This window comes from Poecile atricapillus, chromosome 39 (genome assembly GCF_030490865.1).
Source record: "Poecile atricapillus isolate bPoeAtr1 chromosome 39, bPoeAtr1.hap1, whole genome shotgun sequence".
In the NCBI taxonomy this organism is placed as follows: Eukaryota; Metazoa; Chordata; class Aves; order Passeriformes; family Paridae; genus Poecile; species Poecile atricapillus.
The window spans coordinates 1,258,320-1,279,633 of record NC_081287.1 but is presented as its reverse complement, the minus strand read 5'-3'; the positions used below and the strand labels follow the sequence as shown (position 1 = coordinate 1,279,633).

The window sequence follows — 21,314 nt, the reverse complement described above, 5'->3', positions numbered from 1 at the left end:
TTTTCAATTTTTCCCATTTTTCCCATTTTCCCATTTTTCCCATTTTCTCTTTCCTATTTTTCCCATTTTTCCCATTTTTCCCATTTTTCCCATTTTTCCCATTTTCCCCATTTTTCCCATTTTCTCTTTCCCATTTTCCCCATTTTCCCCATTTTCCCCATTTTCCCCATTTCCTCTTTCCCATTTTTCCCATTTTCTCTTTCCCATTTTCCCCATTTTCCCCATTTTCTCTTTCCCATTTTTCCCATTTTTCCCGTTTCCGGTGGGATTTGCGCCGCGTCAATTCCCACGCCGCGTCCTTCCGGGTGTTTCCTCCCCATCCGGCTCCGTTTTTGCCGTGTAAAAAAAATTCCCATTTTTATATTTTTTTTTTAAATTTCATTCCTGCTTTTTTTTCTTTTTTCAGGAATCTTCCACTGTTACATGGAATACTCCAAATTAAAAGGGGAAGCGGGGTCGGACGTGTCCCTGACGGATCTGGGCTTCCAGACCGATCTCCGCGTCTACCTCCACCTGCGGCAGACGTGGCTGGCGTTCCGTACGTGCTCCTCTGGAATTGGGATGGGATCCATGGATGGTTTGATGGGAATGAGGTCACAGCGGGATTTTTGGGGTGTTCACACCTGAAGGAGGGACTTTGGTGGGTGCAGGAGCGTTGGGTGCCTGGGGGAAATTTGGGGTTTAACTGGGGTTAAACTGGGGTTTAACTGGGGTTTAACTGGGGTTTAACTGGGGTCAAATGGGGTTTAACTGGGGTTAACTGGGGGTCAAATGGGGGTTAAACTGGGGTTGAAGTGGGGTTTAACTGGGGTTAAATTTGGGTTAAAGTGGGGTTTAACTGGGGTTAAACTGGGGTTAAACGGGGGTTAAAGTGGGGTTTAACTGGGGTTTAACTGGAGTTTAACTGGGGTTTAACTGGGGTTTAACTGGGGTTTAACTGGGGTTAAAGTGGGGTTAAAGTGGGGTTAAAGTGGGGTTTAACTGGGGTTAAACTGGGGTTTAACTGGAGTTTAACTGGGGTTTAACTGGGGTTAACTGGGGGTCAAATGGGGGTTAAACTGGGGTTGAAGTGGGGTTGAAGTGGGGTTTAACTGGGGTTAAATTTGGGTCAAAGTGGGGTTTAACTGGGTTTTAACTGGGGTTAAATTGGGGTTTAAGTGGGGTTTAACTGGGTTTTAACTGGGGTTAAAGTGGGGTTAAAGTGGGGTTTAACTGAGGTTAAAGTGGGGTTAAACTGGGGTTTAGCTTGGGTTTAACTGGAGCTTAATTGGAGTTTAATTGGAATTTAACTGGGGTTAAACGGGGGTTAAACTGGGGTTTAACTGGGGTTAAAGTGGGGTTAAAGTGGGATTAAAGTGGGGTTAAACTGGGGTTTAGCTTGGGTTTAACTGGAGCTTAATTGGAGTTTAATTGGAATTTAACTGGGGTTAAAGTGGGGTTAAAGTGGGGTTAAAGTGGGGTTTAACTGGGTTTTAACTGGGGTTTAACTGGGGTTAAACTGGGGTTTAACTGGGGTTAAACTGGGGTTAAACTGGGGTTTAACTGGGGTTTGACTGGGATTTGACTGGGGTTTGACTGGGGTTTAACTGGGGTTTAACTGGGGTTTAACTGGGGTTTGACTGGAGTTTGACTGGGATTTGACTGGGGTTTAATTGGAATTTAACTGGGGTTAAACTGGGGTTAAACTGGGGTTTAACTGAGGTTAAACTGGGGTTAAACTGGGGAAGGTGAAGATGGTCCTGACCCCACCGGGGTTTATTTTCCTCTCCCAGTGATCATCCTGTGCGTGCTGGAGCTGGTGATCGTCCTGCTGCTCATCTTCCTCCGCAAGAGGATCCTCATCGCCATCGCGCTCATCAAGGAGGCCAGCAGGTCTGGATGTGCCCGCGGCCGCTCCGGGGTTTAATTGGGGTTTAACTTGGGTTTAATTTGGGTTTAATTGGGGTTTAATTGGGGTTTAATTGGAGTTTAATTGGGGTTTAATTGGGGTTTAACCGGGGTTTAACCGGGGTTTAACTGGGGTTTAACTTGGGTTTAACTGGGGTTTAACTTGGGTTTAACTGGGGTTTAACTGGGGTTTAACCGGGGTTTAACTGGGGTTTAACGGGGGTTTAACCGGGATTTAACTGTGGTTTAACTGGGGTTTAACTGGGGTTTAACCATCTTCTCGCAGGGCCGTCGGTCACGTCATGTCCTCGCTGCTGTTCCCCTTGTGCACCTTCTTCCTGCTGTGCCTCTGCATCGCCTACTGGGCCAGCACCGCCGTGTATCCTTTCCTCTTCCTCCTCTTCCTCCTCTTCCTCCTCTTCCTCCTCTTCCTCCTCTTCTTCCTCTTCTTCCATTTCCTCCTCTTCCTCCTCTTCCTCTTCTTCCTCCTCTTCCTCTTCTTCCTTTTCTTCATCTTCTTCCTCTTCTTCCTCTTTTTCCTCCTCTTCCTCTTCTTCCATTTCCTGCTCTTCCTCTTCCCTGCATCCCTGTTCTCCAGAAGTCCAAGGTCTCCTGCCGTGGTTTTTCCAGGCACAGAACCCTAAATCTCCGAGCTTTAACCCCAAACAAACCTTGGGGTGGAGGAAGAGCAGCAGCAGGAGCTTGGGGAGCCCGGGTTGGGTTTAGGGTTGGGTTTGGAGAACGTCCTCTCCTTAACGATGACCTCCAGCTTCCTGTCCACCTCCAACGAGGCCGTTTACAAGGTGTTCAACGAGTCCGCGTGCCCGTTCTCCGGGCACACCTGCAAGCCCGAGGTGAGGAAACTCAGAACCTCTCCCAGATGAGACCGTGGAGGTTCCTCTGGGTTGACCGCCGCGTGTCCCGTGTCCTCTCCAGACCTTCAACACCAGCAACGTCACCAAGCTGTGCCCCGACGCCCAGTGCCTCTTCGCGTTCTACGGCGGCGAGACCGCCTATCACAAGTACCTCATCGTGCTCCAGTTCTTCAACGTCTTCATGTTCTTCTGGCTCGCCAACTTCGTCATCGCGCTGGGCCAGGTGACGCTGGCGGGCGCCTTCGCCTCCTATTATTGGGCCTTCAAGAAACCGGACGACATGCCGGCCTTCCCGCTCTTCTCCGCCTTCGGCCGCGCGCTCCGGTGCGTCCGTGGCCGCGAGGGTGGCCGGGAGCTCGGGGAGGTTGTGCCGTTGTGACCGTGTCCGTCTTTAGGTACCACACCGGCTCGCTGGCCTTCGGCTCGCTGGTCCTGGCCATCGTCCAGGTCATCAGGGTCACCCTGGAGTACCTGGACCACCGGCTGAAAGGTATTGGGGGTGGGATGGGGATGGGGAGGTGCTGAGGGGTGGGATGGGATCAGCTGAAGGGTTCCTTCCAACCCAAACCGTTCCATGGTTCTGTGAAACTGTGGAATTCCCGAGTTCTCCGGGGTGGGAGTGATGCCAGGTGCCAGGGAATTCTGCGCCAGGGAATTCCGTGCCAGGGAATTCCATGCCAGGAATTCCACACCAGGGAATTCCACACCAGGGAATTCCGCACCAGGGAATTCTGTACCAGGGAATTCTGTACCAGGGAATTCCGCACCAGGGAATTCCGTGCCAGGGAATTCTGTACCAGGGAATTCTGCACCTGGGAATTCCGTGCCAGGGAATTCTGCACCAGGGAATTCCAGGGAATTGTGCACCAGGGAATTGCAGGGAATTCTGCACCAGGGAATTCCAGGGAATTGTGCACCAGGGAATTGTGCGCCAGGGAATTCCGCACCGGGGAATTCCGTGCCAGGGAATTCTGCACCAGGGAATTCCGCACCAGGGAATTCCGCACCGGGGAATTCCGTGCCAGGGAATTCTGCACCAGGGAATTCTGCGCCAGGGAATTCTGCACCAGGGAATTCCGTGCCAGGGAATTCTGCACCAGGGAATTCTGCACCAGGGAATTCCGTGCCAGGGAATTCTGCACCAGGGAATTCCGCACCAGGGAATTCTGTACCAGGGAATTCCGCGCCAGGGAATTCCATACCAGGGAATTCTGCACCAGGGAATTCCAGGGAATTCTGCACCAGGGAATTCCGCGCCAGGGAATTCCAGGGAATTCTGCACCAGGGAATTCTGCACCAGGGAATTCTGCGCCAGGGAATTCTGCACCAGGGAATTCTGCGCCAGGGAATTCCGTACCAGGGAATTCCATGCCAGGGAATTCTGCGCGTTCCCGTTCATCAGGAAATGTCAACAGCCAGTGAGGGTGTGGGAAGAGAACTCTGAGCACCCAGAACGGGGCTTGGGTGGGGGAATTGTGGCAACAAGGTCCCACCACCGACCTTAAAGTGTCTGCTGGAAGATCCAGCCCCTCTGGCTTTGGTGCTGACCCCTCTTCCCTGCGCCCTCCAGCTGCTGAGAACAAGTTTGCCAAGTTCCTCCTGAGCTGCCTCAAGTGCTGCTTCTGGTGCCTGGAAAAATTCATCAAGTTCCTCAACAGGAACGCCTACATCATGGTGAGTGTCGCCCAAATCCGCCGCCCTCGAAGGGCTGCGGCTGCCGTGGGGGCAGCTCCGAGGTTTTCCTGGGAATTTTGTCTCCCGATGCTGCGGGAAAACGGAGTTTTGAGGCGTTTTTAGGCTTGAAAACCTTGACCTCAGCTGTAAGCTGTTGGTTTTGGGGAGGACCCACCACGGGTGGGGGTGTTCAGCTCTGGGTTTTCCTGGTGGATGAGAAAGCACTTCCAGGGTGGGATTTGCACCCTCCCCGTGGCGGTGGACTCAGTGCAGCCCCGTTTCTCTGTCCTCTGCCCGGTTTTTCTGCCCCAGATCGCCATCTACGGCACCAACTTCTGCACCTCGGCCCGGAACGCGTTCTTCCTGCTGATGAGGAACATCATCAGGTGAGATCCCGGCGGGATGGCAACGTTTGCCACGTGTGCCTTGGCTGCTTCTGTCGGAACTCAGGGCGGGGAGCAGATGCTGAGGCTCATCTCTTGTCTCCAGGGTGGCCGTGTTAGATAAAGTCACGGATTTCCTCTTCTTCCTCGGGAAGCTCCTCATTGTGGGAAGCGTGGGTGAGTTCTGGCTTCTGGAAGTTTCTCCTCGGAGCGTCCAGCTGCCGTCACCGGTTGTGCTGTCCCAAAAGCTCCGCTCGAGCCATCCCTTGATGCTCCTTTCCATCCTCTTCTTGTCTTGCTTCCCCAGGAATCCTCGCCTTCTTCTTCTTCACCCAGCGCATAAAGCTGGTCCAGGACACGGCGCCGCCGCTGAATTACTACTGGGTCCCGATTCTGGTGAGCTGCTCTCTCTCTTTGGGGTGGCTTTAGAAGGCCAGAGATGCCCCACACCACCCCCTCCCCACTCTTCAAGGCCCTCCTTTGTTGGAGGTGTTTTCCCAGCCGCCGGCGCAATGGGCCCTTTGTCGGTGGCTGCTGGCGCCGTGCCCGCCTGCGCTGCCCACTTTGGCCTCCATCCAGCGGTGGCTGAGGCCTTTTGTCCCCACTCGGGCTGCTCCAAACAGTCCTGCCCTGTTTCCCTTCCCCTCCTTCCCCTGGGGAATGTGGGATTCAGCACTTTCCTCCTCCTCCTCCCGCTGCCTCCGGGCTCTCATCGGCGCGCGGCGTCTCTTCCAGACGGTGATCGTGGGCTCCTACCTCATCGCCCACGGGTTCTTCAGCGTGTACGGCATGTGCGTGGACACCCTCTTCCTCTGCTTCTGTGAGTATCAACAAAATCCCCCTCTCCCATCAGGTTCGCTCCCAGATTGTCCGGTTTGGGGTTTTGCTCCCGATCCCGGGGTCCCTCTGTGTGGTTTTCTCTCGCTTTTTCCTTTTTTCCTCACTCCTCACCTGCTCTCCCTCACTCGCTCCAGCTGAGGCCCCAGGCCTGTCCGTGGGCATCTCTCCCTCTGTTTTGGTGCTTTGGGCTCGGTGGAATTAACCACAACTAACCTCAATTTCCCTTTTTTTTCCTCCCTGTTTTCCTCCTTTTTCCACCTTTCCCGTGCGTGTCCGGTCACGCCTTCTCCATCCTCCACCTCCGCCCTGTCTCTCTCCCCGGCTCTTCCGCTGCTTTTTGCTCTTCCCCTTCACGGCCGCTTCTTCCCGGGGCTGGAAAAGGTGAAGATCTGGAGAGAAACGATGGATCTCTGGAGAGGCCTTACTACATGTCCCCCGAGCTCAGCGAGATCCTGCTGAAGGGGCATCTAGAACCTTCCAAAAGCACCGATAGCCAAGGCTAGGGCCCAGCGCTGGCTGGAGGCCGCAGGACCCTCCCTGCCCCGACTCCCGCGGTGCCGCTCTGTCCCCCTGGAAGTCCTTCGTGGGTGGTGGACACTCAACGCCCGATGGTGTCCAGTCTTCCTTCCTGCCCCAAAAATCCGTGTTCCTGCATGGAGAGAGCCCGGCCGGAGTCGGTTGGGGGGTCCCGGTAGCGCCCGGCGAGGGGCGCGGTGCCTGGAGATGGTCGTGGTTTTGGCGCAGAGATTTTTGTTCCCGTGGCCGGCACGAGGGATCCAGTGTGGAGGGACAGGGGTTTGTGGGATGGGCCAAGAGGGTTCTGCTGTCCCAAACTGGTCCCTGGGTGTTTCCTCCGTGTCTGCTTCAGCCAAGAGCAGCGAAACTTTCCTTGCCCTTTCCTCATCCCTCTCCTTGCAATTTCCTCCTCCTTCTTTGCAATTTCCTCACCCCTTTCCTTGGAATTTCCTCCTCCTTCTTTGCAATTTCCTCACCCCTTTTCCTGCCCTTTCCTCACCTCTTTCCTTGCCCTTTTCCTTGTAGTTTCCTCACCCTTTTCCTGCCCTTTCCTCACCCCTTTCCTTGCCCTTTCCTCATCCTCTCCTTGCAATTTCCTCCTCCTTCTTTGCAATTTCCTCCCCCTTTTCCTGCCCTTTCCTCACCCTTTCCCTGCCCTTTCCTCACCTCTTTCCTTGTAATTTCCTCACCTCTTTCCTTGCCCTTTCCTCACCATTTTCCTCACCCCTTTCCCTGCCCTTTCCTCACCTCTTTCCTCACCATTTTCCTTGTAATTTCCTCACCCCTTTCCTTGCCCTTTCCTCACCTCTTTCCTTATAATTTCCTCACCTCTTTCCTTGCCCTTTCCTCACCATTTTCCTCACCCCTTTCCCTGCCCTTTCCTTGCCCTTTCCTCACCTCTTTCCTCACCATTTTCCTTGTAATTTCCTCACCCCTTTCCTTGCCCTTTCTTCACCCTTTTCCTGCCCTTTCTTTACCCTTTTCCTTGTAGTTTGCTCACCTTTTTCCTGCCCTTTCCTCACCCTTTCCTTGCAATTTCCTCACCCTTTTCCTGCCCTTTCCTCACCCTTTCCCTGCCCTTTCCTCACCCTTTTCCTGCCCTTTCCTCACCCTTTTCCTGCCCTTTCCTCACCCCTTTCCTTGCAATTTCCTCACCCTTTTCCTGCCCTTTCCTCACCCTTTTCCTGCCCTTTCCTCACCCTTTCCCTGCCCTTTCCTCACCCCTTTCCTTGCAATTTCCTCACCCTTTTCCTGCCCTTTCCTCACCCTTTTCCTCACCCCGTCTCTATGCAAACCACAAAACTTCCAAGGACTCCAGGCGAGGTTGCAGAGCTTTGGCTTCACACCCGCTGCTTCAGCCGCGTCCCCTGAGCGGGCCAGGAGCCATCACTGGTGGCCACAGGGACTTGGTGGCCACTGGGACTCAGAGGATTTCACTCCAGCCATGGGAGGGGTTGGGATTTCTCCTCCAGACAGCCCAGAAATGATCGAGATTTAAAAAAACAGCTCTCGTGGCTCAGCCACAGCTCCCGGCCAGACCCTCCCAGGACAAAGCCGCAGTGTCGACGTTCCCATTTCCATCCCGGAAAGGATCCAAATCCCTCTCAAAACACCCCCTGGCTGTTGCGAGCCTGGGGCTTTGTGGCTTTGTTTGGTTTTGGGGTGTTGTTTTTTCCGTGGCTGGGATTTTTCCGTCCTCTTTGGCGCGTCGGGAACGAGGGGAATCGCTTTGCGTCGGCTCCAGAGCTGTTGGGAAGAGCTGAGAGGTCCCTCCTGCTCTCGGTGCCGTCCAACTTCACCCCGAGAAACAAAACCCCCAAATTTCCTCTTCTCAATCCCCGTGGGCTCTGCTGTGACAAGAAATCCCCCATCCCACGACGAGGCTTTATTTAATCCGGGAATCGTTGTTGGGAGGATCCCAGGAGCCTCCACACCGCACCAACCCCGCCGTGGGGCCGGGGGTTTCTCTTTGCAGTGGAAGACCTGGAGCGCAACGACGGCTCGGCGGAAAAACCTTATTTCATGTCCCAGAACCTGAGGAAGCTTCTCAAGAAGACCAACAAAGGCCAGCCCGAGGCTTAGCGCCGCCCGTCCCACGTGGAATTCACCTCCATGGACCTTGGACCACCCACTCCTCCCCCCCGGCAGCGCTGGGAGGGGGAGATCGGTAAAAACGCAGATTTTTCACGACTCGGCCTTAAATCCTTGCGCTGGTGACGATGACGAGCTTGTCGCCGCTAACGAGCCGCAGGGCCCCGTGATAAAAACGGGAGAAATCCCAATTCCCGGGGTTCGGCGACTCCGGAGCGAGTTTAGGTGTGTTTGATCCCATTTTGATCCCGTTTTGATCCCATTTTGATCCCGGTGAAGCCTTTTGGGGTCGGCCTTTCCTCATCGCCCGGGATGTGGGCGCAGAGGTGACGGTCGAAGGAGCCGGGAGGCTCAGGCAGCTCCTCGTGGGGTGTTTTCCTTGTGACCCCCCCAAAAATATTTAATTACGGTTGTTCATTCGAGCCAGGACAGGCTGGGATCGCTTCCCATCCCTTGCTGCCCTTTTGACACCCCAGAGCCCCCGTTCTGGGCCCTAATTAATTAATTCTTTTAGGAATAAGCTAATTAATGCTCTCGTAGCCATTGCAGGGAGCGAAGGTGAAGGAGAGGGGGGCCGTGAGCAGAATTTGGCTCTGTCCGGTTCTGGCGCCGCTCGAGGACCTGCAGATTCCACAGATTCCTCCCCAAAAATCTGCGCCTGCTCCCCCAAAGTTGTCGCTTTAGGGCACGGCCTCCCCCAGCTCCTTTCACCTGGGTGAGGGGTTTTGGGACCCCCGCCCCAGAGCGTGGGGAGGGGGCTTGGATGGACCTTGGGGAGGGGTTTTGGTTTAATTCCGGGTGATTTTAGCAAAGCCAGTGGCAGCCGACACCTCGTGGCTCTTGCCAGGAGGGGAAAAAAGGGAGTTATTTTTTGAGCTGAAAAGGGGTCAATTAACTCTAAAATATAATTAACTCAAGCTTAAAATATAACAGAATTAACCCTCAGAGCTGGTGGAGCCACGGGAGCAGAGCCACCGTCAGCAATTGGGATTTTTTTTTGGGCTCATTTGTTCAAAAAGGATTTAAAGAAACGCTCTGAGGATTTGGGGGATGAGTCCCACCTCCCCCCCCCGTCAGGGCTCCAGGAATTGGTGCTGAGGGATCCCTTTGGCTGCTTTTTATCCCAATTCCTTTATTTTGTATCATCCAGGGGGCATTTCTATGGAATTATCCAATGCTTTGGGGGAGCTTTTGTATATTTTGCTTTTCCAGGATGTTTTTTTTTGGTTAGGGTTATTTGGAGCTTTTCCAGTGAATTTTTGGGGGCAAGCTTTGGTTTCTCTGACGCCGCCGGGCAGAGCTTCCCGTGCTGGAATCAAACACTGAAATTTCCCTAATTTATTTTTATTTTTTAAAAATTCCCTAAATTTTCCCTTTTCCCACCTCGTTTTTCAGCAGACAGAGGAGTGGAAGGGAAAATTGAAGCCAAAAAAAAAATGAAGGAAAAGGTAAAACTGGAAAGGTGAAGGGAAAGACAGAAAAGGTGGAAAAAAAGCTAAAAAAGTAACAGTAAAGCTCAACAGAAAAATGTCAAATGGAGCTAAAAAGAGGCAAATCCTCCCTGTTTGGGAGAAGTGGGAATAATTCAGGGAATAATTACCTTTTTCCACTTACAGCCATTCCAGCACCTCCAGTCTTGTGTCCTGCAGCTCCTGATGCTGGTTCTGGATTCATTTCTTCCCCTCCCTGTGCAGGTTTCAGGGTGGTTTTGGTTTTATTTCTGCTCAGAATGTTCGTGTTGGGGGCGAATTCCCTCTCGCTCCTCGATTTTCAGCTGTTTTCCACCTAAATCCTGACCCTTTGGGTGTGGGAAACAGCCGAGGAGTAGCGGGAACTGGGTTTATTTGCTTAAAAAAGGCAAAAAACCGGCAGGAATTGGGAAATCTGGAAGGAAAAGTGGTGAGGGAGAGGAGAAATTTGGGAAAATGTGTTCCTGGGGAAGCCAGGCTGGCTCGGCTGCCTCCCAGCAACACAGGATTTGAGGAGAATTAAGGATTTTTATTCCCAATAAGTGCCAAGTGGCTTTTTAGAGGTGAAAACTGATGGTGATGGGGAGAGGTGAGGGAAATATTCCTGTAAATTTGGTTTTTTTGGAAAACCCAGAGCGAGGACAGCTGTCTAGGAGAATTTGGTGTCTGGAACAGCTTCACCCCAAGACTGGTTTCCTTCTCTCAGGCAAAGCTCCATGTTCAAGGCGTTAAATTACAGAATTTAGGATTAACGGTGCTTTTTTCCCTGTCTAGAAACGTTGCTTCTGTCCCTACAAACCGGATTGTTCTGTGTGCAAAGAAAACAACCCCAAATCCTAAACAAAATAAGTGCTAAAACCCGCAGGGGCTGATGTTTTACACAGAAATTCTCATTTTTCACATGTTTTTGAGGCATTAACGGTGCTGTGATGCTCCGGAGTCTCTGCGCGGTTCCGTCAGCGTTGCCACCAACAATAAAAAAGTGCCTGTTTGGACCTCGTTCTGTTGTTTCCTTCCCTGTGAAATCACCAATTCCACCACTTTTCAACCTAAAATTGCCATTTCAGCATTTGTTCAGCTGTTTTCAAAGTCCGGGGGGGTCACTGATTTTAGGGAGTTTTGGATGATTCTTGAATAATTTTCCAATTTTCCCTCAGCCCCAGAGTCTGCGAGAGAGGATTTTAAGGAGTGAAATTTATTTAATGGCATTTCCCCGGACATCAAAAGCAATAGGTGTTTTTGAGGTCAGATGCCTGCAAAAAGACATCTCTGAGGTTGTTCCCCTCAAAAATTCAATGGTTTTTAGGTCAAGCCACTGAAAAAAAAAATCTGCATTTTGGAGGTCAAACCCCTTCAGAAAAGGTGGTTTTGAGGCCAAACCCCCTCGAAACAAGGCGGTTTTGAGGTCAGCCCCTCTAAAATAAATGTGACGTTGAGGTCGTTGCCCTCGCAAAAAAGGCGATTTTCACATCAAACCCCTCCAAAAAAGGCACTTTGAGGTCAAACCTTTTTGGTTCCTTGTCCGAGGAGGATGTTGTCGGTGGAGGCCTGGCTGGGTTCAGGTGCTCCGCGGGCGCGTCCCCTCAGGGGGATCCTCTGCGGCCTCCGCTCCCCTCACGGGGTCCCCTCAGCCCGCGCCCCCCCCCCGGCCCGTTCCCGCCACCGCTCTGGGCCCCGCCCCCTCTGCACCACCCTCCCTCTTCCCTCTCCCATTGGTCTTACCCTGTGTCTATCACATCGCTCCGCGCCATCCCATTGGTCCGCGCCCGCCCCCGCGCTGCTTATCCCCGCCCCCCGCGCCCGCCCCTCTCGCCTCCCCGCCCCCTGCCCGTCACCTTCTCTGATTGGCTGTGTCCCCTGTCCGTCACGCTCCTCCGCGCCCTCCTATTGGTCCGTTCCCGCCGCGCTCTCCATGGCCCCGCCCACCCCGCCGCGCGCGCGCCCCCCGCCGGCGGCGGCCCCGCCCCCGCCGCAGTCCCGGCGCCGCCGCTCCGGCCCCCGCTCCGGCCCCGCTCCGGCCCCGCCGCGGCCGCTCCGGCCCCGCTCCGGCCCTTCCCGGGCCCCGCCGGCCGGGCCGGGCCGGGCCGCTCCCGCGAGGCACCGCTGGCAGCGCCCCGGTAGGAGCCGTGCCCGCGCCGCGCTTTGCGGGGGGGAGCCGCGCCGAGCCGGCCGGGCCGCGCCGGGCCGGGCCGGGCGGGGGCGGTGCTGGGGCGGGAGGAGCCGGTGTGAGGTGGGGTGTGGGGGGGTGGTGGTGGTGGTGGTGAGGCGGGGGGGGGGGCGGCGGGACGCGGTGACCCGGCCCCCCCTGTGTCCCCTCCCTCCCGCCCTGCCCATTGTGTGCAGACAAAATGGCGGCGGTGAGTGAGGGGAGGGTGGGGGGGGGGCGGCCGGGCCCCCTCACGGATCCCCCTCAGCAGCGGCCCGAGGGACGGGGGGGATCGAGCGGCCGGTCCGGGAGCGCGGGTGCTTCACGGGGCTCCTCCCGGCTCCCCTCATTCCTGGCCGGCGCCGCTTTGTTCGCGCCGCGTTTGCAAATGGCGGCAGCGCCCGGCGGCCCCCGCGCCCCCTCCTCACCCTCCGCGCCCCCTCCTCAGCCCCGCGGCCCCTCCTCGTTTTCGCCCCGCGGCCCCGCACTCCAGTGGGGACGGGGATGGGGGCCCTGAGGGGGGCTGGTCCCTTCCCGACCCCCTCGTGTGGGATGTTCGGGGGGGCATCGTGGAGGAGGTGGGATCGTCCCCCTTGGAGGGGCTCAAAGCCCCTCTTCCCTCCCCATCCCACCTCATCCCAGGCTGGGAATTGCATTGGGATGGTCCCCTTTGAGGGGGATTTTAGCCCCTTTTGCCCCTCAGAATCAGGATCTTGCTCTTCTCAGCTTTTCGCGGCCTCTGTCCCTGCTCCCTCACAGATTCCGCTGGTCCAGCCCCGTTATCCTCCTTTTCTGGAGGGTTTAGAGGAACAGAGATCCAGCACCCCCTTCCCGCCTCGTCTGCTCCGCAGGGACCGCCGGCTTTGTGCCCCCTCACTCCAGGGATTCCCGCTGGAATCCGGGGTTCCCGCTGGAATCCGGGGTTCCCGCTGGAATCCAGGATTCCCGCTGGAATCCAGGGTTCCTGGGAGGGTTCTGGCTCCTCATCCATCCCGGGCAGGTGCCAAAACACGGATAAAAGCAACCAATTCTTTCTTAAAACGTGGCCTTGAACCCGAGCGTGGCTTTGCCTGGCTCACACTTTCCCACGTTTAGGGCAGAAATTCCAACCTTTTACGTCCTTTGCTTGTTTTTCCCCAGTGTCCTTCCAAAAAGGCTTTTTGGGAGAGTCACTTCTTCCCTCGGGAGGCTCCATCGGAGCGCGGGAAGTTCGGTGAATTCCTGCTGGGGGTGGAAGGGGTGAGGCCGAAACCTGGTGAAATTCCAGAGTTTTTCCAATTTCCAAGGGCCGAGTGAGGATTGAGCTCCCGGTTTAACTGAATCTGTGGTTCTTCTCCTCAAGAGACAGAAATCTGCTGGTGCTGCAGCATCAGATCCCAGATTTCTCCCTCCAAAAATCCCAGGAGAGGGATAATGGGAGATTCTCTGGCTGTTGTTGTGATTCTGACTGTAGGAACGGCTGGCTGGGATTTCAACCCTTTTCCTTATCTAGCCTGGAGGAAATGGAGGGAATTTTAAGGAAAATAACGGGGCTTTCAAGGCCCAGCCCAGAGCAGGAAACACCAGGAGATGCCATGTGGCTCCTTGGGAATGATTCTCCCTGCTCAGCCAGCGCTGGTCGGGGTTTAATTACAATTAAATCCAGATTTATGACACTATTAATGAATAAAATCAACAATGAATGTACTGGCAGGATTGGGATCAGAGGGGTTTCCTTGGATGGGATTGTGTGTCCGTGCAGCAGCTTGAGGGAATGAGTTTTCCCGGTTTTTATCTTAAAAATGTGTTTTTTATCTTAAAATTGTGAGTCCTGGCTCTCGGGGTGAGCTGATGGACGCGAGGCCAGAAGTGGGGAGGTGCTGGTGGATCTTCCTCATCCTCTGCTGCCTTTTCCAAAGCTTTTCCATGGAGTTTTCCTTGGAGTTACTGTGGGGCGTCACAGGGCCGGGATTGAACCGGTCAGGAGCAGAGGGGGAAAGCGGGGATTTGAATTAATTAGTTTAATTGGGTACAGTTAATGACCCTGGCTGGAGCAGGTGCTGATCTTTCCATGTGGGAATGGTGAGGGAGCATCCAGAGGGTCCCGTTCCTCTGTTCCAGGGAACAAAGCATTGGAGTTGGAACAAAAGGCTCCCCCGCTCCAGCTGGGGGCGGTTCCCACAAAAAGGCAGGAATTTGGTGTCACTTGGGCTGAATTTATCCAATTCCAGGACTTCTGAGCGCTGGATTTGCTGGGTTTGTCCCGTTTCCTCCTAATAAACTCAGGGAAAAGCATCCTGTGGAATCCTAATGGAAAGGCAGCGGGGTAAAAGCAGGGATCTGGCAGAGGGATCTGTGCTGGGAGATTCCCATTAGGATCCCAGAGGGATCCACCAGGAGCTGCCCGTGTGAGCAGAGGGAAGAGGGGCCCACCTGGCATTAATTTGTGTCATTAATTAATTAATTGTCTCCAGTGTGGAGAGGGGAGTTCTGTCTGCTGCGGAGACGGGAGCAGGAGCTTCGGAAAAATCCCATTCCATGGGAAAAACCTTTTGGGAATAAAAGTGGATAAGGATTGGATGCTCTGTGGTCCTCCATTGCCAGTCTCCAGCTCTCAGGGATATCCTGGGGGGCAGAAAGCCGAGCTTTGGCTAACGAGTTTGGATCTAATTGCTCTTCCCTCTTCCAGCTCCGGCTCACCCACCCTCTGTCTCTTTCAGATCCCAGAACGCCGCGGCGCTGCAACACTCTGCTCACCCGAAAAATCCAAATAAACCCCTTTACAACCTTCAGGCAGGCAGCAGAAAACAAAAATGGTAAAAGGGGGGGGACGAGATTCCCAGGTGAACATCCCCATCCCGGCACTCCCTAAATATTCCCCTCTCCTCGCAGCGCCCGATGCGGATCTTTGTGAACGACGACCGGCACGTGATGGCCAAGCACTCGGCCGTGTACCCCACGCAGGAGGAGCTGGAGGCCGTGCAGAACATGGTTTCCCACACGGAGCGGGCCCTCAAAGCCGTCTCCGACTGGATCGACGAGCAGGAGAAAGTCAGCGGGGAGCAGCCGGAGACGGAGTCCATGGAGACGGCGGCCGAGGAGGAGAGCAAGGAAGGAGGGTGAGGAGAGCTGGTGGCACCACCCAGCTTTAAATCCATGAAATTTTATTAGATTGGTTAAAAACTCGGCTTGCTGGTGGTGGAAAGGTTGTCGTTCCTGGCTGGGGAGTTAAATGGGGCAGGGTTGATTGCTCCAGGTGCTCCTCATGGATCCATCCCTTGGGTGGGCCCAGCAGTGAATTCCAAGTGAATTGTGAATTCCAGTGAAATTGTGAATTCCAATTCAGTTGTGAATTCCAATGAAATGGTGAATTCCACTTCAATTGTGAATTCCAATGAAATTGTGAATTCCGGTGAAATTGTGAGTTCCAACTCAATCATGAATTCCAATTCAATTGTGAATTCCAATTCAATTGTGAATTCCAGTGAAATGGTGAATTCCAGTGAAATTGTGAATTCCAATTCAATTGTGGATTCCAGTGAAATTGTGAATTCCAATTCAATCGTGAATTCCAATTCAATTGTGAATTCCAATTCAATTGTGAATTCCAATGAAATGGTGAATTCCAATTCAATTGTGAATTTCATCTCAACTGTGAGTTCCAATTCAATTGTGAGTTCCAATGAAATGGTGAATTCCAGTGAAATTGTGAATTCCAACTCAATTGTGAATTCCAATTCAGTTGTGAATTACAATGAAATGGTGAATTCCAGTGAAATTGTGAATTCCAATTCAATTGTGAGTTCCAATGAAATGGTGAATTCCAGTGAAATTGTGAGTTCTAATTCAATTGTGAGTTGCAATTCAATTGTGAGTTGCAATTCAATTGTGAATTCCAGTGAAATGGTGAATTCCAATTCAAATGTGAATTTCAACTCAGTTGTGAATTCCAGCTCAGTTGTGAATTCCAGCTCAGTTGTGAATTCCAGCTCAGTTGTGAATTCCAGCTCAGTTGTGAATTCCAACTCAGTTGTGAATTCCAGCTCAGTTGTGAATTCCAGCTCAGTTGTGAATTCCAGCTCAGTTGTGAATTCCAGTGAAACTGTGAATTCCAGTTAAATAGTGAATTCCAGTGAAATTGTGAATTGCCCTGTGTTTCTCCAGGGATCAGAAGGCCACGGAGCAGCTGACGAGGACCCTGCGGGGGGTGATGCGCGTGGGGCTGGTGGCCAAAGGCCTCCTGCTGAAGGGGGACCTGGACCTGGAGCTGGTCCTGCTGTGCAAGGACAAACCCACGGCCAAGCTCCTGGAAAAAGTCGCCGATAATCTGGGAGTGCAGCTCGCGGTGAGCGAATTCCCTTCGGGGTGGTTCTGGTCCCCTCCTTCTGGCTTGGAAAAGTCGTTTCCGGAGGCGCCCGGTTCTTTGGGATTGCCAAACGAATTTGGAATTGGTGGTTCTTTGGGATTGCCAAACGAACTTCTCCTCGTTAATTGTGGAATGGTTTGGGTTGGAAGGGACCTTGGAGCTGGCCAGGGACACTTTCCACTAGCCCAGGGTGCTCCAAGCCCTGTCCAGCCTGGCCTTGGGCGCTTCCAGGGATCCAGAGGCAGTCACAGCTGCTCTGGGAGTTCCATCCCAGCCCCTCCCTGCTCTCACAGGGAGGAATTTCTTCCCAAAATCCATCTAAATCCTCTCTTTTCCAGGGTGAAGCCATTCCCTGTGTCCTGCCCCTCCAACCCTTGTCCCCAGTCCCTCTCCAGCTCTCCTGGAGCCCCTTCAGTCCCTGCAAGGGGCTCTGAGCTCTCCCCAGAGCCTTCCCTGCTCCAGCAGAACATTCCCACCTCCAGAGGTGCTCTGGGAATCCAAACCCACGGAATGTTCTGGATTGCAAGGCACCACCTTACACCCATCTCCATCCCGACTCCGCAGGCCATCACCGAGGACAAATACGAGATCATCCAGTCGGTGGGAGACGCCGCCATCATCATCAAGAACACCAAGGAGCCGCCGCTGACGCTGACCATCCACCTGACGTCCCCCGTGGTCAGGGAGGAGCTGGAGAAGCAGCTGGCCGGAGGTACGGCCGGCCGGCGCCCGGCATCCCGCGGCTAACCGGCGGGGAAAGTGCTCTTCAGCTTCAGCCGGAGCCGCCGCGGCTCTTCCTGGCCAAAATCCAAACCAAATCCCTCGCCGAGATCCCGGTTGTGGTTTATCCGGACCGAGCTGCTGAAGCTGAGGAGCACCTTTCACACGGGATTTCTTTTATTTATTTTTTTTCTCTATTTATTTCCTTTTTTTATTTTATTTTATTATTTTTTTTTAAGTATTATTATTACTATTTTATCCTTTCTTTTGGTTCCACTTGGGCCTTTAGTTCACTAATTCATCATCTCGTTGTATTACTCGTGGTTTGTCCCCGGCCATGTCAGTGCAGTGACATGAGAATAGAAACCAGATTTATTTAAGAAACCCAAAAAAAATACCAAAAAAAATCCCTCTCAAAGGCTTCTTGTCCGAGGAGTTGCATGTCCATGAACCGGGATGTTCCGGGATGTTCCCCCGGTGTGTGTTGCAGCAGAACACCGGGTGCTCGGGGCTCCTCCTGTGGGCTCTTCCAGCACCTCAGCTTCAGAATTCCGGAAAGCGATGCAGAGTTTTGGATAAAGTTAGCTTCTCCAAAATTCCCTTTGGAATCAGAATTCCAGCAGCTGCTGGTTGTCCTCTCCAATTCCGATGGGCTCCGTAGGGCCGGCGGTTCCCCCGCTCCGCACTAGCCTTATCTAAAACCCTGATCTCGAGCAATTTTGGGCGATTTCAGGCCTTTCCTCAGTTTTGCTGCAGCACAAACCGGGACCTCTTTGTGCTCTTGATTGTTGATCTCTGGTGTTGATCTCTGACTTCGTCTCCGAGCCTTCTAGTTTGTCGATTTTAGGGACGCTGGACCTTTGACCAACAGGACGTTCTCTGTCGCGGGCCGGGGCCGGGGCAGCCATCCTTCCGGGCGGAGGGTTCCCTGGATCCTCTCCGAGCCCGGCCCTTCCCTCCTTCCCACCCCCTGAGCTCCGGCTGCGGAGCCGGGGTCTCACCCCCTCAAATTTCCCCATCGCCGGCCTCGCCGCCGCCTCTCCATCCATCCAGGATTTATTTCTGTGCCCTCCACCGAGCCTCACGCCCGGTCTCCTCCTCTTCCTCCTCTTCCTCCTCCTCCTCCTCCTTCCAGCACATTCCAGCCCATCCCTCCCTGGGAGCTGAGCTTCCCCCCGTGTCCAGGCGAGGCCGCGCGGCGGCGGCGGCGGCAGCGCCGCGGCAGCCCCTTCCCCTCCCGCTCCCAGCATCCCAGCAGGATTTTTTGGGAGCCTCAGCTGCCCGTTAGGATGCTGCCTCATCCCCCTCGGCCCGACAGAAGCCCCTTGGTCAAACCGTGCCTTGTCTTCTTATTCCATCCACGACTAGAAACGCTCTCAGTCACCGACTCCCCGGACGTTCTGGACAGGCAGAAATGCCTTGCTGCCTTGGCGTCTCTGCGCCACGCCAAGTGGTTCCAGGTTTGCATTTTGTTCTTATATTTATCTTTAAGTAGAAAGATTGGTAAACTCTTTTTAAGGGGCTGAGTGTTTTTTCTTTTTGGAGTTCCAAGTGGCCGCCGGCCGCTCGGAGGTGCCGGACTGTGGGCGCTGGAGTGACCTCGGAGCCTTTGTACGGAGCAGCCGCGGAGCTGCTGCTGCTTGGTGTGAGGAGTAACGTCCCCTTGGCCAGGGCCTTGGCTGAGACCATGGCCAACCCTTGGCTAAGACCTTGGCTGAGACCTTGGCCAGCCCCTTGGCCAGTCCTTGGCTGAGACCTTGGCCAGCCCCTTGGCCAACCCTTGGCTAAGACCGTGGCTAACCCCTTGGCTAAGACCTTGGCTAAGACCGTGGCCAACCCTTGGCTAAGACTTTGGCCAACCCTTGGCTAAGACTTTGGCCAACCCCTTGGCCAACCCATGGCTAAGACCTTGGCTAAGACCTTGGCTAAGACCGTGGCCAACCCTTGGCTAAGACCTTGGCCAACCCCTTGGCCAACCTTTGGCCAACCCCTTGGCTAAGACCTTGGCTAAGACCTTGGCCAACCTTTGGCCAACTCATTGGCTAAGACCTTGGCCAACCCTTGGCTAAGACCTTGGCTGAGACCTTGGCCAACCCCTTGGCCAACCCTTGGCTAGGACGTTGGCTGAGACCTTGGCCAACCTTTGGCCAACTCCTTGGCTAAGACCTTGGCTAAGACCGTGGCCAACCCTTGGCTAAGACCTTGGCCAAGACCTTGGCTGAGACCTTGGTCAAACCCTTGGCCAACCCCTTGGCCAGCCCTTGGCTAGGACCTTGGCTAGGACCTTGGCTGAGACCTTGGCCAACCTTTGGCCAACTCCTTGGCTAAGACCTTGGCCAACCCTTGGCTAAGACCTTGGTCAAACCCTTGGCCAACCTTTGGCCAACTCCTTGGCTAAGACCTTGGCCAACCCTTGGCTAAAAGACCTTGGCCAAGACCTTGGCTGAGACCTTGGCCAACCCTTGGCTAAGACCTTGGCCAACCTTTGGCCAACCCCTTGGCCAACCCTTGGCTAAGGCCTTGGCCAAGCTCTTGGCTAGGACCTCGGCTCAGACTCCGGCCACCCCTCGTCTGTCGCGGCTCCGAGCTCCGGGCCCAGGCTCCGGCTTTACCCTCGGCAAACAACACCCGGAGGGAGCGCCGGCGGCACGGGCGGGCGCTCGGTGAACCCCTGTCTGGTTTGGTTCCGCTTCCAGGCCAGGGCCAACGGGCTGAAGTCGTGCGTCATCGTCATCCGGGTGCTGCGGGACCTCTGCACTCGCGTTCCCACCTGGGCCCCGCTCAGAGGATGGGTAATTCCCCCTTTTCGTGTTCCGGGGAGGGTGGGCAGCGTTTCTCCCCAATCCAGCTCTCATCTTTCCCAAGGTTCCAGCTTTCCCAGCTTGGGGATTTCCATGGATGAGCCATTTCTCTGCACTGGGAGACGCAATCCAAATGTCTGCGGTGCTAATGGGTTTATTAATCCTTGCCTTGCTGAATGAACTCACGTTGTTACCTAATTAACAATAATTATCAGCTCAGGTCATTGCTGAATTGTTTTATTAATTATCAACTCACCTCGATGCTGAATTCCTTTATCAATTATCAGCTCACCTCGATGCTGAATTGTTTTATTAATTATCAGCTCACCTCGATGCTGAATTCCTTTATCAATTATCAGCTCAGGTGATTGCTGAATTCCTTTATCAATTATCAGCTCACCCTGATGCTGAATTGTTTTATCAATTATCAGCTCAGGTGATTGCTGAATTGTTTTATTAATTATCAGCTCAGGTCATTGCTGAATTCCTTTATCAATTATCAGCTCACCTTGATGTTGAATTGTTTTATCAATTATCAGCTCAGGTGATTGCTGAATTGCTTTATCAATTATCAGCTCAGGTGATTGCTGAATTGTTTTATTAATTATCAGCTCACCTCGATGCTGAATTGCTTTATCAATTATCAGCTCACCTTGATGCTGAACTGTTTTATTAATTATTAGCTCAGGTGATTGCTGAATTGTTTTATTAATTATTAGCTCAGGTGATTGCTGAATTGTTTTATTAATTATCAGATTAATTATCAGCTCACCTTGCTATCGAGTTGTTTAATCAATTATTCAATTATTTAATACATTATATTATATTACATTACATTACATTGCATTGCATTATATTACATTACACTATATTATATTATATTAATTACATTGCATTACACTACATTACATTAATTACATAAATTACACTTCATTATATTGTTTTTATTATATTAATTACATTATACAATATTATATTATATTATATTATATTATATTAATTATATTATATTATATTATATTATATTATATTATATTATATTATATTTACTACATTATATTTATTATATTATAGTTACACTACATTATACTATATTACATTACATTATACTATATTATATTATATTATTGTAAGTATCATTATCAAAACATTTTATCAGCTATTTATAGCTATCAGCTATCCACTCTTGCTGCCATCAAATTGTTTTATCAGTTATCAAACCACATCGTTATCATCAAATTGTTTCATTAATTATCAAGTCATGTTACCATGACATATAAAAAATGTTATTTTTAAACTATTTTTATTAATTTTCAAGTCTTGTTATCAAACAGTTTTATCAATTATCAAATCACTTTATCATTTACCAGATGTCCTCAAATCCCATCATCAGTTTTCTTTATCAATTAACAAACATTTATCAGTTATCAAACTGCTTTATTTTATCCAATCACACAAACATTTATCAGTTATCAAACTGCTTTATTTTTATTTTATCCAATCACACAAACATTTATCAGTTATCAAATAACTTTATTTTATCCAATCACACAAACATTTATCAGTT

The 21,314-nt window shown here is 52.5% G+C and overlaps 2 protein-coding genes and 1 long non-coding RNA gene across 6 annotated transcripts in view; 2 read left to right on the top strand and 1 right to left on the bottom strand.

Annotated features, from left to right (window-relative positions):
- The window catches only part of SLC44A2 (solute carrier family 44 member 2), a 28,562-nt gene extending 17,832 nt beyond the window's left edge, over positions 1-10,730 (top strand). The window contains exons 11-23 of one of the 3 annotated variants that reach the window (XR_009280303.1): positions 407-538; positions 1,773-1,872; positions 2,174-2,266; positions 2,657-2,741; positions 2,824-3,086; positions 3,158-3,252; positions 4,333-4,436; positions 4,749-4,822; positions 4,926-4,996; positions 5,127-5,215; positions 5,555-5,639; positions 8,151-9,960; positions 9,995-10,730. Coding sequence is in view for 2 of the 3 variants with exons in the window: in XM_058861784.1 (XP_058717767.1) it covers positions 407-538; positions 1,773-1,872; positions 2,174-2,266; positions 2,657-2,741; positions 2,824-3,086; positions 3,158-3,252; positions 4,333-4,436; positions 4,749-4,822; positions 4,926-4,996; positions 5,127-5,215; positions 5,555-5,639; positions 6,041-6,162 (1,313 nt within the window). In the remaining variant the exon portion in view is untranslated. Of the gene's footprint in view, positions 1-406; positions 539-1,772; positions 1,873-2,173; positions 2,267-2,656; positions 2,742-2,823; positions 3,087-3,157; positions 3,253-4,332; positions 4,437-4,748; positions 4,823-4,925; positions 4,997-5,126; positions 5,216-5,554; positions 5,640-6,040; positions 6,686-8,150 lie in introns of those variants that run through there. The other 2 variants (XM_058861785.1, XM_058861784.1) reach the window with 2 other exon arrangements.
- On the bottom strand, positions 6,601-8,157 carry LOC131591327 (uncharacterized). Of its 2 annotated transcripts, none has more exons than XR_009280315.1 (3): positions 7,131-8,157; positions 6,732-6,922; positions 6,601-6,674 (listed from the first exon to the last, which is right to left on the bottom strand). It is a non-coding gene; the product is annotated as an uncharacterized LOC131591327 (long non-coding RNA). The 2 variants fall into 2 exon arrangements; XR_009280316.1 differs by having other exon boundaries at positions 6,635-6,755; positions 6,820-6,922.
- A 978-nt stretch (positions 10,731-11,708) lies between the features above and the next one.
- ILF3 (interleukin enhancer binding factor 3) overlaps positions 11,709-21,314 on the top strand; it is a 35,519-nt gene continuing 25,913 nt past the window's right edge. Inside the window, 7 exon segments of the mRNA XM_058861910.1 lie at positions 11,709-11,852; positions 14,581-14,676; positions 14,753-14,979; positions 16,025-16,205; positions 16,791-16,938; positions 18,315-18,406; positions 19,643-19,738. Of these exon segments, the coding sequence (XP_058717893.1) occupies positions 14,674-14,676; positions 14,753-14,979; positions 16,025-16,205; positions 16,791-16,938; positions 18,315-18,406; positions 19,643-19,738 (747 nt within the window). The 5' untranslated portion in view covers positions 11,709-11,852; positions 14,581-14,673.